Source organism: Dendrobates tinctorius, unplaced genomic scaffold (genome assembly GCF_039654945.1).
Source record: "Dendrobates tinctorius isolate UK_male_01 unplaced genomic scaffold, ASM3965494v1 ptg000201l, whole genome shotgun sequence".
NCBI classification, from domain to species: domain Eukaryota; kingdom Metazoa; phylum Chordata; class Amphibia; order Anura; family Dendrobatidae; genus Dendrobates; species Dendrobates tinctorius.
This window is the reverse complement of record NW_027361868.1, coordinates 4651843-4670370: the sequence shown is the minus strand read 5'-3', so window position 1 is coordinate 4670370 and position 18528 is coordinate 4651843. Positions and strand designations below refer to the sequence as shown.

Here is an 18528-nt window from a genome sequence, read left to right as displayed (position 1 = left end):
CCACACGGAAAGAGATACTTGCTCCCGTGTCTCAGTGGGGTTCAGTAACGTCAGCTGATCCCCTGCTGTGTGGATGGCAGTCTCTCCTGCTGTCACCTCATTCAAAATTCAGTAGGCCTCTGCCTACACCCTCCTATTTCCTGGGCTTCAACACAGCCAGTTGTAGTTCGGAAGTGCCGTCCACACGGAAAGAGATACTTGCTCCCGTGTCTCAGTGGGGTTCAGTAACGTCAGCTGATCCCCTGCTGTGTGGATGGCAGTCTCTCCTGCTGTCACCTCATTCAAAATTCAGTAGGCCTCTGCCTACACCCTCCTATTTCCTGGGCTTCAACACAGCCAGTTGTAGTTCGGAAGTGCCGTCCACACGGAAAGAGATACTTGCTCCCGTGTCTCAGTGGGGTTCAGTAACGTCAGCTGATCCCCTGCTGTGTGGATGGCAGTCTCTCCTGCTGTCACCTCATTCAAAATTCAGTAGGCCTCTGCCTACACCCTCCTATTTCCTGGGCTTCAACACAGCCAGTTGTAGTTCGGAAGTGCCGTCCACACGGAAAGAGATACTTGCTCCCGTGTCTCAGTGGGGTTCAGTAACGTCAGCTGATCCCCTGCTGTGTGGATGGCAGTCTCTCCTGCTGTAAACTCATTCAAAATACAGTAGGCCTCTGCCTACACCCTCCTATTTCCTGGGCTTCAACACAGCCAGTTGTAGTTCGGAAGTGCCGTCCACACGGAAAGAGATACTTGCTCCCGTGTCTCAGTGGGGTTCAGTAACGTCAGCTGATCCCCTGCTGTGTGGATGGCAGTCTCTCCTGCTGTCACCTCATTCAAAATTCAGTAGGCCTCTGCCTACACCCTCCTATTTCCTGGGCTTCAACACAGCCAGTTGTAGTTCGGAAGTGCCGTCCACACGGAAAGAGATACTTGCTCCCGTGTCTCAGTGGGGTTCAGTAACGTCAGCTGATCCCCTGCTGTGTGGATGGCAGTCTCTCCTGCTGTAAACTCATTCAAAATACAGTAGGCCTCTGCCTACACCCTCCTATTTCCTGGGCTTCAACACAGCCAGTTGTAGTTCGGAAGTGCCGTCCACACGGAAAGAGACACTTGCTCCCGTGTCTCAGTGGGGTTCAGTAACGTCAGCTGATCCCCTGCTGTGTGGATGGCAGTCTCTCCTGCTGTAAACTCATTCAAAATACAGTAGGCCTCTGCCTACACCCTCCTATTTCCTGGGCTTCAACACAGCCAGTTGTAGTTCGGAAGTGCCGTCCACACGGAAAGAGATACTTGCTCCCGTGTCTCAGTGGGGTTCAGTAACGTCAGCTGATCCCCTGCTGTGTGGATGGCAGTCTCTCCTGCTGTCACCTCATTCAAAATTCAGTAGGCCTCTGCCTACACCCTCCTATTTCCTGGGCTTCAACACAGCCAGTTGTAGTTCGGAAGTGCCGTCCACACGGAAAGAGATACTTGCTCCCGTGTCTCAGTGGGGTTCAGTAACGTCAGCTGATCCCCTGCTGTGTGGATGGCAGTCTCTCCTGCTGTCACCTCATTCAAAATTCAGTAGGCCTCTGCCTACACCCTCCTATTTCCTGGGCTTCAACACAGCCAGTTGTAGTTCGGAAGTGCCGTCCACACGGAAAGAGACACTTGCTCCCGTGTCTCAGTGGGGTTCAGTAACGTCAGCTGATCCCCTGCTGTGTGGATGGCAGTCTCTCCTGCTGTCACCTCATTCAAAATTCAGTAGGCCTCTGCCTACACCCTCCTATTTCCTGGGCTTCAACACAGCCAGTTGTAGTTCGGAAGTGCCGTCCACACGGAAAGAGACACTTGCTCCCGTGTCTCAGTGGGGTTCAGTAACGTCAGCTGATCCCCTGCTGTGTGGATGGCAGTCTCTCCTGCTGTCACCTCATTCAAAATTCAGTAGGCCTCTGCCTACACCCTCCTATTTCCTGGGCTTCAACACAGCCAGTTGTAGTTCGGAAGTGCCGTCCACACGGAAAGAGATACTTGCTCCCGTGTCTCAGTGGGGTTCAGTAATGTCAGCTGATCCCCTGCTGTGTGGATGGCAAAGTCTCCTGCTGCCTACACAGTCGTACCACTACTGATTTTTAACCGTGCTCCAATTAGGCCTGTGGCTCCACTGTCTCTCGTATTTCCCCTGTCCTCCAACCCTGCCAGTTACAGCTCCGAAGTGGCGTCTGCACAATCCACACTTGTTCCTGTGTTACAGGTGTTCAGTCCGATCAGTTAATCCCCTGATGTGTGTCCGGCAATGTCGCCTGCTCTGTCCACATTCCCATTATCGGAATGTGGACAGAGCAGGCGACATTGCCGGACACACATCAGGGGATTAACTGACCGGACTGAACACCTGTAACACAGGAACAAGTGTGGATTGTGCAGACGCCACTTCGGAGCTGTAACTGGCGGGGTTGGAGGACAGGGGAAATACGAAAATCAGTGAATCCACAGGCCTAAGTGGAGCTTGGTTCAAATTAGTAGTCTACAACCGATCTTAAAATTTCTTCAATGCAGCCTAAGCCTGCTCCGTGCTTGTCCCTGGGCTTCAACACAGCCAGTTGTTGCTCGGAAGTGCCGTCTTCACAGAGTAAAACACTAGCTCCTGTGTTTGTGGGGTTCAGTAACGTCAGCTGTTCCCCTGCTGTTTTGATGGCAATCTGTCCTGCTGCCTCCCAATTGACAGCACATCAGGCCTCAGCCTGCTAAGTGCTTGTCCTGGGCTCCAACATCGCCAGTTGCTGCTCATAACTGACTTTGGCACGGGTACTCCCTCCTGCCCAGCTTGGTTCCAGCCCTGCCTGCTGTTTCCGGGAAGTGTCAATGTCAGTTTGCCACCCCAAGTTGCCATGTCGTGTTGCGGTTGGGTTAGCCGAGGCTAGGGTGCCAGCAGTTTAGGTGCTTCCTATGTGGACTGCGGGTTCTGGTAAGAAAGGTTTGTTCCATAGTGCCAGTAGGACAAGCACCCCCTGTAGGACTGTGTGATTCGGTAACTGCGGCCAGCTTGCGGCATGCCAACTTTGCTTTTCAGGGGTAACTTCTGATACCCCTCCGGGTTCCAGCACTGTCAGCTGGTTCTCATCAGAGCCTTTGGCCTAGGTGCCTCCATCTCGGTATCCGAGTTCCAGCAACGTCTGCTGGTCCTTGGTAGTGCTTTGTAGCACAGGTACCTCCTGCTTAGTAACCGGGTTCCAGCACCGTCAGCTGGTCCTCGGTTGTGCCATTGGCTCTTATTCCTTCTGCTGCCCCTCCGGGTGCCAGCACTGTCAGCTGGTCCTCGCTATTTCCATTTGCTCTTGCAGCTTATGCTACCCATCCGGGTTCCAGCACCGTCAGCTGGTTCTCGTCAGAGCCTTTGGCATAGGTGCCTCCATCTCGGTATCCGAGTTCCGGCAACGTCTGCTGGTCCTTGGTAGTGCTTTGTAGCACAGGTACCTCCTGCTTAGTAACCGGGTTCCAGCACCGTCAGCTGGTCCTCGGTTGTGCCATTGGCTCTTATTCCTTCTGCTGCCCCTCCGGGTGCCAGCACTGTCAGCTGGTCCTCGCTATTTCCATTTGCTCTTGCAGCTTATGCTACCCCTCCGGGTTCCAGCACCGTCAGCTGGTTCTCGTCAGAGCGTTTGGCCTAGGTGCCTCCATCTCGGTATCCGAGTTCCGGCAACGTCTGCTGGTCCTTGGTAGTGCTTTGTAGCACAGGTACCTCCTGCTTAGTAACCGGGTTCCAGCACCGTCAGCTGGTCCTCGGTAGTGCCATTGGCTCTTGTTCCTTCTGCTGCCCCTCCGGGTGCCAGTACCGTCAGCTGGTTCAAGAGGACAAAGAACAGGAAGACAACCACCAAGATGCAGAACAACAAGAGAGAGAAGACAAAGAAGCATAAAAAAAACAAAGCAGAAGAACATTAAGCATAAGACTAATACTCTGAGCAAATGATATTATCTTATTTATAAGCAGAAGAAGACTAACCAGTGTATGGGGGTGAGTCCGTTCCTCCTCGTGGTGCCCCTGGAAAAGGCCTGCTTCTGCAGGCCAAACTGAACGCGGACAAATCCTGTTGTAAATCTTTTGTGACAGGCAGAACGGAAGGTGTAAACTTCTAACTTTTCTAGATAACAACTACAGGAATGCCTGACACAAACAAGAATATGATGAAGAAGAATAGGAAGAAGATGAAGAAGCTGAATATGTAGAATAATAATTGTTGAATAAGAAGAATATGAAGAATGTAAGAAAAGGAAGGAAGAAGAAGAAGAAGAAGAAGAAGAAGAAGAAGAAGAAGAAGAAGAATGTAAAAAAAGGAAGTAGAAGAAGAAGAAGAAGAATGTAAAAAAAGGAAGTAGAAGAAGAAGAAGAAGAATGTAAAAAAAGGAATAAGAAGAAGAATGTAAAAAAAGGAAGTAGAAGAAGAAGAAGAAGAATGTAAAAAAAGGAAGTAGAAGAAGAAGAAGAAGAATGTAAAAAAAGGAAGTAGAAGAAGAAGACATACATGTCTGGCAAAATATAAATGAGGCTAACATAGTCAATATCTTTGTAACTCCTAACATCTTTAAAAAAAAAAGTTTAATTCCTGCTATTCCATTTGATTGGGCTAAACCTCTATGGCTTTAATGTCTCCTCCACCTCCCACAATACATTCTACATTATTCTTAGTTGTTTTTCTTCATGTAGAATTAACCTACAAGGAAAGAAAGGTTTTTTTTTAATTCCGATATTTTGGCCCCATTGACTTGCATTGGTTCCCGGTATCGGAATCGGCGATACCGATACTTTTTTTTAAGATCGGCCGATCCATTCCGATCCGATATTTTCAAGTATCGGCTGGTATCGCTCAACTCTACTAATGACATAGAGCCATCCAGACCAGAGGGAACAGGAAATACCACCATAACATCTTTTACGGTCTCTGACAAACCTTTTCGAAAGAGAGCTGCCAATGCACTATCATTCCATGTAGTAAGGACCGCCCACTTTTGGAATTTTTGACAGTACAACTCTGCAGGATCTTGACCTTGGTTTAATGCCAACAGGGTTCTCTCAGCTTGATCAACGGCATTAGGTTCATCATACAACAACCCCAAGGCCTGAAAAAATGCATCCACATTAGTCAGAATAGGATTTTCAGGTGTCATAGAAAAAACCCAATCTTGGGGATCGCCGCGCAGCAAGAAGATGATAATTTTAACCTGCCGCACAGAGCTCCCTGATGAGTTAGGCTTCAAAGCAAGAAATAATTTACAATTATTCTTAAAATTAAGAAATTTAGACTGATCCCCAGAAAACACATCAGGAGTAGGAATCTTGGGTTCTGCAGTATGTGACTGAATAAGATAGGTGGAAATTCCCTGTACTTCAGCAGCAAGCTGCTCCACACGATCGGACAGTTGCTTAATCTCCATTAGGAAAAAAAATCCTCCAACGGCCCCAGAAAAAAAGAGGAAAAAATACATAAAAAAAAAAATTCTGACACTTTTTCTTTTTTTTTTTTTCTTTCTCTAACAATTCTTTCCTGCTTTTGAGTACCCTAGAATTTGCGCTATAGCTGGTGATTCTGTTATGAATGGGAAACCGAGGAGGAAAACAAGAAAAAGCTAAGTCTCAGAAAACCAGAGAAGTTGGTAACTATGCAGATTGCAGATCCCTAATCTTAACCGCACAACTAGCAGCAGTTGTGGAGCGTTCCTACGTTGGTCCTAGACGCCTCGTCACAACCGGAGAACTACATAAGCCTAAAGCAGGAAAAGAGGAAAACTAACTGCCCCAGAGAAGACCCCAAAGGAAAGACAGCCCCCCACATGTATTGATGGTGAAACAAGATGAAAATACAAACAAAGGCAGGAAAATAGGCTGAGCAAACGATGGGGCCCGGCTAACTAAAAAGGACAGAAAAGGAAAGACACTGTCTGCAATCTGCAAAAAACAACCTACAAAAATATTGTCCAACACTTCTGATAGCAAAATTAACCCTGAAGTCACTAGACTTCTAAACCTATATCAGCACTCTGAAATATTCTGAGACAGAGCAAAAAAGAGGCCAATCTAATAAGGGACAAAAAAGCAGATTGGCAAATACTGATTAATAGGAGTGGAATTTCAGCATAGCCCCGGCAGGGGCAGGCTGATTACACAACAAACTGAATTGACCAACAAGCGCAACTGTGAACATTAGAAAAAAACAAACTTAACTTGAGAAGACTGGAAGAGAGCTGAAGTCCAGGACCTGAGAAGCAGACTGAATCACCAGCACCCAGATAGGGCGTCGGCTGCCTTATATCCAGTCTGATACTCCAGAGATCCAATCGTTATCTTCCTCATCAGGTGGCAGATCACTACCACTTAAACCAACCGCACTACCTCCTGTCACCACCACAGGGAGAATGGAAGGGGAACTCTCAACTGGTGGAGCAGAAAATGAGTTCATGACAGCGAGAGTTCTCTGGCTCCACTGCTGGAGTGGTATCTGCTACCTGAACTTCCTGATTTTCAGAGTTCTCATGAGTCACTTCTTCTTGTACTACCAGTTGGGGAAATGTCAACACTAGTACCACTGTGGCATCACTTACTTTAGTCCAATTTGCAGGGAATTCTCCAAGTATAGTGCTGACTTTTGCTTCTTCTTCCATGGGTTGGATGTTATTTTGTTCTTCCATTCTTTCTTTTAACTGGTCAGGGCATAATTTCAAATGATCCCTTGATATTGCTGCTGAGGTTTCTCCTCCATCTTTACTAATAAGGCACACCTTGGTATTATCAAAATTTGAGGGTAGAATGGTGTAGGGTTCAGCTTCCCTTTGGTCATCCAATTTATGCAGTCTTCTTTTCCTCTTGAGGACTTGTTCTCCTGGTGACAATGGAACGGCAGGTTGCTGATTGTAGTGCCTTTCTTGTTTTTGTCTCGCCTGAGCTAGACTCTTTTCTACACACTCTTGTACTCTACGGTACTGCTGTTGTCTTTCTGTATCCCAGTCAGCATCTGGTGATGTTACTTCAGGTGTCAGGACTCCCATATCCAAATCAATAGGCAGTTTACCAGGCCTTGCTCTCATTAGGTAGGCTGGAATGCAGTTGGTGACATTCACAGGAATGTAGTTGTAGAGGTCTACCAGATCCGGCAACTTTTCTGGCCACAGATTTCCAAATGCAAGGTCTTCAATAGATCAATCACCACCTGGTTCATCTCTTCATACATGCCATTGGTCTGTGGATGGTATGGGGTTGTCCTGATCTTCTTGCAACTGTACAAGTTACAGAATTCCTGCAACACTTCTGCTTCAAAAGCTGGACCTTGATCTGTAAGCACTCGCTCAGGATATCCATGTGGTCTACAGAAGTGCTGTTGAAAGGCTCTGGCTGCTGTCCTGGCTGTTTGATCTTTGACAGGCACAACTACCAAGAATCTTGAGTAGTGGTCAACGATGGTAAGAGCATAGATGTAGCCTGAATGGCTTGGGACCAGTTTCACATGGTCCAGGGCGACCAACTCGAGTGGCTGTTTGGTTACTATTGGCTGCAGAGAAGCTCTCTGGCTGTTTCGATCCTTTCTGCACAGGTTACATTGTCCACACTCTCGGCACCGCTTTTCAATGGCTTTCCTCATACCAGCCCAGTAGAATCTCTCCCGGAGCAATGCTTCCAACTTCTTCCATCCGAAGTGGCCAGCTCCATTGTGGTATGCTTCCAAGACCATTGATGCCTCTCTCTTTGGGACTACCACCTGCCAGACCAGCTCATGAGTGCGGGCATTGATACTCCTCCGACACAGCTTTCCTTCATAAATGAACAGCCGACCTCTTTCCTTCCACAACTGCTGGGTTTCTTCAGGAGCATTCGACTCTGGGCGTGAGTCAGCTTGTGACAGTAGCTCCTTCACCAGGCGGACTGCGGGGTCACTATCCTGCGTTTCTGCCCAATCGTGATGGGGCAATGGATTTAGGGTGACCTCTTTCAAGCCAGACCATCTGTTTCTCACTCCTTGAGCACATTGGGCTGCAATTGGTCGGTGGAAGGGAGGTAACTCACTCTCTCTTCAAGAGCCTCAGGGTCTTCTCCTGCATCTGGCAGATTAGGCATTCTGGGCAGCGCATCATCCTCCTCCCCACAATTCAAAAGGCGTACAGGTACTCTCCCTTTTCGTACATCAACTACCCCTCTGGCTGTCAAGACAGTGGGCCTGCTATCAGAGTATACTGGCTCTACCAATGCCTGGTAATCCTTCCCTCTGAGGCCTATAGCTGCCCGACACCAAATCAACATTTCACATCTGGGGGGTATTGCAATGGGGAAAGCATCACTCACTCTGACACTGCCAATTTCTCCGCCAGAGAGTTCTACCTGCTGTCTTTGCATCAGGGCCTTGATCTCCTTCTGCAGGACTAGTTGTTCACTGGAACCAGCAGTCTCAGCCACCTGTTGCAACAAGACAATAACCTCGGAAAGACAATTTTCAATTACATTTGTACCAAGAGTCATCATGGGATTACATTCTCGTCGATCAATATCCACAACTATCAGACCTTGAGATTTTAACTCCACCCTCCCCACTTTAACAGTAATTTCTTTACATCTCACTTGTGGTAAAGACTGACCATTACTGGCAACTACTGTTAGTTCATCACTTGGGCCACAGGTGAGTTCAGAGTCAGCCCAATACCGCTTGCAGAGGATATAGGGCATAGTGGTCACCTGGGAGCCAGTGTCCAGCAAAGCGTTCATGGGGATGCCGTCAATCACCACAGGAAGGATCAGTCTCCCTCCAACATACTTGGCTCTCCAGTTCCTTGGGCCTTGTGGTCCTACTCCAGGGGGTTGGCTCTCTGCCCCAGGGGTTACTCGTTTAAAGGACAGAATCTGGCAAGATGACCTGCCTTGTGGCAGCGAAGACAGATGGGACATCCGTCCTGATCATAGCGGTCGTTGTTCCTCCCTCGGAGTGGCGGGGTTCTCCTCTTCCGGAGCCACGGGACATCCTCTCGACTGGAAGCAAGCTGGATCTTCTCCTTGGAGGACACCTGCAGGGACAGCACGGCTTTAGTAAGTGCAGCCATACCTTTGGTCAACTCCTGGACCTGAAGACGCAGTTCTTCAGTTGGATCTTTATCCAGAGTCTGTGCATCAGCCTCCACAGGGATGGAAGGGAAAGATGTTGCTTCCTGGTGGTAGGTGATCGCTGGGCGCCTAGGGGGCGCTGGACGGCTGACAGTTGGTTCCTGCAGTACCCGAATAGCCCTGTCCTTGAAATCAGCAAAGTCCAGGTCAGGGTTTTGTAGAGTTATGATGCGCAGCTGGGCTCTGTGACTTCTGGACATGAGTCCTTCAATGAACTGCTCCTTTAACAGTTTGTCTTCCTCTTTCACATTGTCAGGATCAATTTGCTTGATGGCTCGCAGCGCCTCCTGCAGGTTAAGAGCATAGTCTCTTATATTGTCCTGTGCTTTCTCTTTACATCCAAAGAACCTCATCTTGATTTCAGCTGCGGTGCGGGTGTCAAAGGTGCTTTTCAGCTTGGCCAAAATCTTTTTGACAGTCTCTTTATCAGTGTCCTGCCAGGCTTTTACTTCTCTCTGTGCTGGACCTGTTAGCTGTCCAATAAGGATGTTCACCTTCTGGCTTTCAGATAGAGGATACACCTCAAACAAACTGCACAGTCTCTCTTTAAATTCACTCAGGGTATGGGACTCACCCGAGTACTGCGGTAGCCAGGCCGTTCCCGGTATGTAGGGCATAGACAGCGGCATTATGGGGACCGCTGCAGTGGGCGCTACTTCTCGCAGCGCTGAGGGGTTTGCAGGAGTGCCCGCCGCTGCATTGGCGTTATCCTCAGACATTTCCTCTCCCCCTAGTTAACGTGAGCCAGGCCGCGGGGTTGCGCTGGCTTACCGGATGCCGCTCCTCGGCTGGATCAGGGGACGCCGGAACTGCAGGCCTCAGCTTCTCACTTCCCGCATGTTCTTTTCCTTTCTCGCTTCTCGGCTGGCTCCGCCCACGAAGGCCTGCCCCCTTTTCTTCCCGCGCGCTCCAATCAGCGGGATAATGGCGGCAATGGCGCCAATTTCGCACACAGTCTATAGCACCAAACACAGTCTCTGGCACACAGGACCCGGGGATACTGGGCTCCGTAATCCTGTTCGTGATGCCAAAATGGGTGATGCTGTGGGGTACTTGATACCAGGCCGGTCTCTCAGATGGGAATGTCACAGCAGCGGTGACCCGGTCCGTGGCCCTGGGCGCCCATGTAAAAGGGATTGAGTTGGGAATAGAGTTTATAAGTGAAGGATTCGTGACACCACCTGTGGTGTTCGGCAAGGGAGGTGTTAAGCCGACGCTGCATGTTGATGTTGTAGCCCTCCACAGGAAGGGCTGTAGTCCCAGGGCAGTGTAGATAAAGGGTTAGGAAGAAGGTGCAGTGTTTGGCACAGAGATGCAGCAGTGCTGAGGATGTCGCAGGAAGGAGGCAAGGACACAATAGGGTGCAGTTTCTTTACCTTTACTTGGCAAATGCAGTCCAGGGTCCTGATTATAGATGGCACAGGAGCAGGCTAGCCTGGAAGCAACTCAGGGATCTCTCTATCAGATGGGTTGTGTAGTCTCCTTCCTAGCGCTGGCTTGAGGTACATCCAGTTCTGTGTTACACTGAAGTTCCTCCTTCTTATCTTCTTTTAGAACTACCTCGTATGGCAGACAGCTGTAGCCCTCTATCTCTCTTGGCTCACCCGTCGCTGTTCTGCCTTCTGTGTCTATGTTGGGAATAGAGCATTTACAGCTTCCTGCTACTCTGGTTTCTGTTGCAGGACCTTCAGTATCCATACAACCGTGGAGACCAGGCTCCAGATCATGCGCTTTCCCTGGGAGGGAGCTCTCTATCCTCAGCTCAACCTCCAGCTTCTCTCCACACGTCTACACTCGTTGCCCTCCTCACACTAACTCCTCATTTCCCTTCCTAGCCCTCAGAGAGCACGCCTCCCCCAATTCTGGTTCAGAGCTCCCTCTGCTGGCCTGGGGTGGGAACTGTGTTGCATGACATGGTTAACTGCTAGAGAGACCCTTCATTGCCTCCAAGACTGACATCACACTCCCTGGAGGAAGGCAATGCCATTGTGGCGACCATACATACGTCACATAATACTTTTTTTTAAAAATCGTGAGTAGAGATGAGCAGATCTGACAAAATTAGAATTTGTCAAATTGTATAAAATTCAATTTGAAGCCAAGTTATTCTCCATAAACTGATTGCTCCTCATTAGGGTCTGGGGTCTCTCCAGGCTCCAGAGCATAATAAAAGTAACACTAAATGAATAACATAAAACCTATCCCATAACCCATGCTGCCTCCAGTGCCTGCCGCTTGCCTGTCTGGTCCTCAGAGCCTTTTCTTGTTAGGCTATGTGCACACGCTGCGGATTGGTCTGCGGATTTGTATCTGCGGAACCGCAGGTAAAATCACAGGTAAAATGACCTGCGTTTTTACCTGCGGATTGGCCAGCAGTTTTCCCCTGCAGTTTGACACTTGGACAATGGAATAGGTGGCAAACCGCAGCGGAATCCGCAGAAAGAATTGACATGTCAATTCTTTCTGCGGATTCAAAACCGCAGCTTTTCCGCAGTTAAAAATCTGCAGCATGTGCACAGCAGATTGTAAATCACATAGACTTACATGCTACTGTGCACTGTCTGCAGAACTGCTGCAGATCCGCAGCGGCCAAAACCGCAGCGGATACGCGGCAAAAAACGCAGCGTGTGCACATAGCCTTACAGTCGTGAGCTGGTGTCTTTACACTAGAACAGAACTTCTAGCTGTGACCAGGCCTCAAAATGTGATGTAACTGTGCGCCTTGCAGTCAGAAGTGTGCTGGAGGATCAAAATCCTGTTCCAGAGGGAAGACACCGGTACACAACTACATAAAGAAAAGACCCTGATGACCAGATGGTTGGGCAGAGTGGACAGAGGCGATGCCAGGACAGGTGTGCTCTCAGGTATTGTGTTTTGTTTTTTTTTACTTTTTGCTGGCTCTCTATACTTTGGCAAAATGGAGGCTGCAGCTTGCTACCATTTTCTCAAATTTGTGCAAAACTAATAAAAATCTTTAAAAAAACTCCATGTTCAGAAACTAGCAACATAAACCACATTTTTTAAACCAAAATTCTTAATGTTTTTTTTAAATCACTAAAATTTACAAAAAAAAAACCCAATATGTTTGTTATCAATGTAATCGTGGTGTCCGGGACACTCGGTAATATTTTAATTGCTTGAAAGTGAAACCCAAAAATTAATGTCAGAATTGCTTTTTTTTTTTTTACTATTTTTTTCCTTTGTTTTTTTAGGACATTATAAGTTAAACTGAATGGCATAATTTAAAACTGCAATCCATCTTAAAAAAAAATGTTGATGGACAAATAAAAAAAAAAGTTTTCACTTTTGGAAGAAGGGGAAGAGAAAAAAAAGAAAGCCCAAAATCGAAAAATTGCCTAGTGAGGAAGGGGTTACAGTAGTTGTTCCATATCATCCACATGACCACAACTTATCATCCAATCCACAGGATAAATGATAAGTTTATAATTATTGGGGGGTTCCACCACTGTGACCCGCCACTGCCATGAGCATGCACATACTATGTCTTCAAATGGAGCGGTAATGCGTATGCTTGACTATTGGTCCATTCAAAGCCTCTGGAACTGGCAGATAGCCCAGGGCTGTACGCTGCTATCCCCGTCAGTCCCATAGACTTTGAATGGAACACCAGTGCACTTACGCAACTACCGGAGACATGAGATTCCATTGGTGAGGTAAAATATCCTGTGACTAGGTGTTATGCTTTGATCTTGCAAATCGCCTTTAATAAGGAATAATATCCTCCCAAACAGTGGATCACCATCCAAGGCAAGGCAGGTATTTTACTCCCCCTAGCACGTGGACCATTAACACTTCCAAATTCCCTTCTGCCAGTCTAGTATTCAACCCCTTATCTTCAAGCACACTGATATAATTATATTTTACCCATTAGCCTTAATTTTTTTCTGCTTTTTGTTGAAATATGACAACATTTTAAAAATACAAATTTTTATGTTGTTAGAATATTTTTTACCTTTTTATTTTTTTGTGATTTATTTTTTTTTATATTACAAATTTAGTACCCTAGACCTAAACTTGTCCCTAACCCTAGCCCTATGCCTAACTCGAACCCTAGCTTTAACCCAAGTCCTATCCCTAGGCCAATCCTAGCCCTATGCCTAACTCTAACCCTAGCTCTAACCCTAGTCCTGTCCCTAGGCCAATCCTAGCCTTATGCCTAACTCTAACCCTAGCTCTAACCCTAGGCCAATCTTAGCCCTATGCCTAACTCTAACCCTAGCTCTAACCCTAGTCCTATCCCTAGGCCAATCCTAGCCTTATGCCTAAAGGTACTGTCACACTTAGCGATGTACCAGCGATCCCGACCAGCGATATGATGCGGTCAGGATCGCTGGTACATCGCTGGGGACGGGGGTCGCTACTTACCTGTCACACTAGGCGATCCTGCGTCCTCCCGCCCGGCTCCACGCTCGTCACTCGTCTCTCCACAGGAAGCGCCGTAGGAAGCTGACGACGAGAAACAGTCCTGGACATTCTCGCGCGATCAGCGATAACCAGCGGGGGAGCGGGTCGTAGGTAAGTATCAGACATAGCGATATCGCTAGCAATATCGCTATAACGTCACAAGTTATAGCGATATTACTAGCGATATCGCTTAGTGTGACAGTACCTTAACTCTAACCCTAGCGCTAATCCTAGTCCTATCCCTAGGCCAATCCTAGCCCTATGCCTAACTCTGTCCCTCGTCCTATCCCTACGCCAATCCTACCCTATGCCTAACTCTAACCCTCGTCCTAACCCTACTCTAATCCTAACTAATCCTAACTCTACCCCAATCCTAGACCTATGGGAGAAATTTTATGCCATCAAAGAATTTGCACACCCACCGGGGAGACGGCCCTTGTAGCCCCCCCAATGCTACGCCACTGCTTCCTATAAAATAGTTGGGATAGCAGCTATTACCTCTTGTGACCGGTACATACTGTATGCTCTCCCTCTATCATTATTACCAGTGACTGTACATTTCATACTGACGACTATAATATAATTTTACTTTTCATATTTCAGTTCACGAAACATTAATCATTTTTGTAGATTTTTTTTTCTCACGCTTTAACAAAATTCTGGAAAAAGGTGTGCCCTTATTTGTCGTCTGTTAACCCTTAGGCCACAGTGTCCTGGAAATGTGAGATAAGTGATAGATACATTGATCAACACCACTGCAATCCCAACAATAGAGCCGTGGTCGCACTGACCGCAGGCAAACAAAGACTTCAAGAGGTTTGTGTCTAGTGGTAAGCGGGGAAAATCTAGTAGACAATTACTTGTTAAGAAGTGGAAAGATAAAGATGAAGACAAAGCAGTAAATGAATAAATCCACTTGCCGTCTTCCTCTTCTGATATATAATAATAGGAGATCTGCCATTCTCCTCTAGTATTTTGTTCCTGAACACAAATTTTGAAAGATAATGACCATATTTTATCTAAATGCCAAAATGTCTGCGTGGATACATTTTATAATATATCTTTATTGGAGTCTTGGCTTTTTTGGCCATTAATTTCCTGCATGGGGAAATATATTACAAATATTATACAATGGATTCTTACAGTCACCACTAGGGGGAGCTTAGGAGCTTTATGTATACTATGCATCCACTGAGCTCAATAATAACACAGTATGCAATAAACTCCGATATCTACCTCAAATCTGTCTATCTATCTATTATCTATCTATCTCTCTAATATCTCTCTCCATCTATTAATTCTATCTATCTATTATCTATTTATTATCCATTTATTATCTATCTATTATCTATCTATCATCTACCTCATATCTATCTAATATCTATCTATCTAGCCATCATCTATCTATTATCTATCTAATATCTATCTGTCTATTATCTATCTATCCCAAATTTACCTATCCTTCCATGGGCGTACCCAGGATCAAAACTACGGGGGGGCAAGCCATGGTCGTTCAGGTTGTAACATTTTAGAATGAAAACGGTGAATGAAACTGTTCCATACAGTATAATGACCCCAGCACCTGTATATATATTATTTCCAGCCCCAGCCCACTAAGCCCAGCACCTGTACATACATCAGCCCAGCCACAGCCAGCCCCTGTACATACATCAGCCCAGCCACAGTCAGTCCCCAGCCCCTGAATATACATCAGCCACAGCCATCCCCAAGCCCATGTATATACATCAGCCCAGCCATAGCCAGCCCCCAGCCCAAGTATATACATCAGCCACAGCCAGCCCCTGTATATACATCACAACCAAGTCCCCAGCCCCTGTATATACATCAGCCTAGCCACAGCCAGCCCCCAGCCCCTGTATATACATCAGCCCAGCCACAGTCAGCCCCCAACCCCTGTATATACATCAGCCCAGGCAGCACTCACTCACCCAGACCCGGCGTGACATCACTGACTGAATATAGAATAGAATAACAGCGATTACCTCAGGAGTGCACGGGTACTAAGAGCTCCTCCGGATGCCTGACCTGATACGTTCAGCGGCGCGCTGCAGCCAGGGGCGGGAGACGGGGAAAGCAGAGCGCTCTCTCTCCGCTCACAAATAATGTCCTGACATTCAACGTCAGGCGTTCTTAACTCCTATGTGCAGGGCACCCGGCCACTGACTCACTGATGCTTGCGCAAGCGCGCAAACCTGTAAAGCTGCCGTGCCCGAAGAGTTAAAGGGCCGGCGGCAGGAAAAACAAGTAGCCTCATCATGATAGGTGCACTCCCCTGCTTCTAGGGGGGGCAGCTGTCCCCCTCTGCCCCATGGTGGGTACGCCCATGTATCCTTCTATCTATCTAATATCTATCTCTCTCTATCTACTCCTTCTATCTATCTATTATCTATTTATCTATCTATCTCATATCTATCTATCGCTATTTAATTCTAGGCATCCACATAACATTTGTATCGTGATGGTAGTGATCGCAGCACTAGCTGCAGTGACATAATACAGTTATTATAACCTGGTGACATCAATTGATCTTTTCTCCTCCAGAGATTCCGTAGAACTTTCCCTTATTAATTACATTGATACATAATCTAGTAAATATTTACAGTTTCCTAAAATCTATAAAAATAATAACCCCCCGATTACAATGAAACACTTATAAACACTGAGATATTAGCAAGGTCAACATATTCCTACACCGGCCGCTTTTACCCATAAATTGTGAAGTCCTAGTAAATAGATAACTAATTAAATTGGAAAGAGCCTAAGGTGTTTCAATAGTTCTTTCCCAAAGAACTTCAATCTTCAAAGGTTTTAAAGAACCCATTAACCTGGATCAATAGGAAAAATGGAAACAGCGAATGCCTCATCATCTTAAACCATTAAATGCACAAGATGCCTTTGGGATGGTTGATAGAGATCTTTTTTTTCACCAGTTTGCTCATTACTCTACCTGTGGATCAAAAAGGAAGTAAGGACGTCCATTCCTTATTTGAAGCACAATGTATTCTTCTTGCGTTCCGGCTGACACAGCACACAGAATCAAACCCTCCGCTTCCTTTGTTCTGAATTGTACTTTAATACCTATAGAATATAAAATGGGCAAGAGAAGGAAATAGTTATAATCTCCGATACAAAAAATAGCCAAAAATAGTCAGTGCGCCCGTAGGTTATTGCAGCTCATGTGTATACAGTATATACATGGAAGTCGTAAATAAAAAATATGACAGAGTGTAAGCGAGAAGTTCTACAACTTTCTAGTATATTTTGTGCTCCAACTCTTCACCTCTTTCAATAAATATGATTGGTGTCAGTAAATGAAAACTCTCATGTTCACATTCAGTAGCTGTAAACTTATTGTCATGATCCAGTCCAGAGTTTGTTTTCTGCTGTCTTCTCTCTGGACTGGTCATGCGGGGATTAATCCCCTCTGCCTTCTTTTGGTGCTGGCTGGGCTATTTCAGTCCTCTGCAGCCTGCTGGCCAGCGTCAGCTATAGTTCATACTTCCAGGCTAGAGCCGCTGACCCATATACCCTAGTGATCCTTTTGCCTCTGACTTCTCATATTTGTGTATGACTCGGCCTGATCTCTGAACTCCGCCTCTTGTTTTCCGTTTCTGATACCATGCTCCCCAACTGGCTTTGATTCACTGGCTTGTACCCCGACTACGTCTTACGTCTCACGTTTTGGATATCACGTTCCCGGTAGGCACTGACTTCTGGCTTGTCTCTGACTACGTGCATTGCTGTGAGCTTTGGTACATCTGCTCCTGACAGTTTTTGACTCGGCTTGTCTGACCACTCTTTTGTTACATGTGACACCTGTGCTGCTGCTCAGTGTTGCTATGCTGTGTGTTCAACCTCTCTTCCCTCACCAGGACCCCCTGGTGGAGGTTGTGATATACTGCACTGCAGCAGCATTACACTTATATAGCTAGCCCTCCTATCAGCTGAGAAGGGGATACAATTATATCCAGTAGAAATTAGCAAATCTTTTGAACTTCAAAAATTTGTCAGCTTGGTCGAATTTTACCAGGAAATTCAATTTCTCAGCAAATTAGAAGTATGCCAAAGCCTCCAATTACCATGAAATAACGTGTAACACTCTGAGGTCTCCTAGGACTGTATCCAACACCTTTTAAGCTTTTTAATTCAAGCACAGACTTAGTAATGTCCAAGTGACATCAACATATATGGCTGCGGGTGAAAGTCTGGTAACGGTTCTTCACTGCTGTCACACACTACCTGTGCAGTTTCTTCAGTGTTTTATGTCTACTGACAAATTGGATTATTTTTCAGCTCTATTTTGGGGTGCATATACATTTCTTTGTAACACTTTTATATTTTTTTTGCGTTGCAAATATAATATATCTAAAAAATTGGTTTAAAGATTTTTTTGATTTTGATTTTTTACTGTTTAAGTTTCACTCTAAAAATCCTGTGGAATGAATTCTATGGGTTATTGCCGTAGTGGATATACCAAACTTGAGTAGTCATTTTGTATTTTTTTTGTTATATGTATGCAATAAAAAAATTTACATAAAAAATGATGCTTTTTTGCAATTGTTTATCTATCTATCTTATATCTATATTATCTATCTATATATCTATCACACGCACATACCTATATCTATATAAATATGTACTCTGACATCAGGTTTCTCTGTAGGCATCATGCATTTAGAAAAATGAGTTTAGAAAAATGCATAGTGCCCACAGTGAGACATGGTGGTGGCAGTGTCCTTACTTGGGGCTGTATGAGCGCTGCTAGTGTCAGGCGCTACATTTCATAGATGGTTTCATGAACTCACAGATGTACTGCTATAATTATACTGAAAGAAAAGATGTCGCCATCACTCCGTGCCCTTGGTAGACGTGCACTTTTCCAACATGACAATGATCCAAAAACCACATCTGTTACATTTCTGAATAAGAACAGGGTGAAAGTGATTCATTGGCCAAGGGTCTCCATATTTGAG

The 18528-nt window shown here is 46.1% G+C and overlaps 1 protein-coding gene across 1 annotated transcript in view; it reads right to left on the bottom strand.

Moving 5' to 3' along the window:
* Positions 1-18528, bottom strand: part of USH2A (usherin) — a 994545-nt gene that overhangs the window by 587973 nt on the left and 388044 nt on the right. Inside the window, exon 21 of the mRNA XM_073553328.1 lies at positions 16503-16633. Within this exon, the coding sequence (XP_073409429.1) occupies positions 16503-16633 (131 nt within the window). The remainder of the gene's footprint in view (positions 1-16502; positions 16634-18528) is intronic.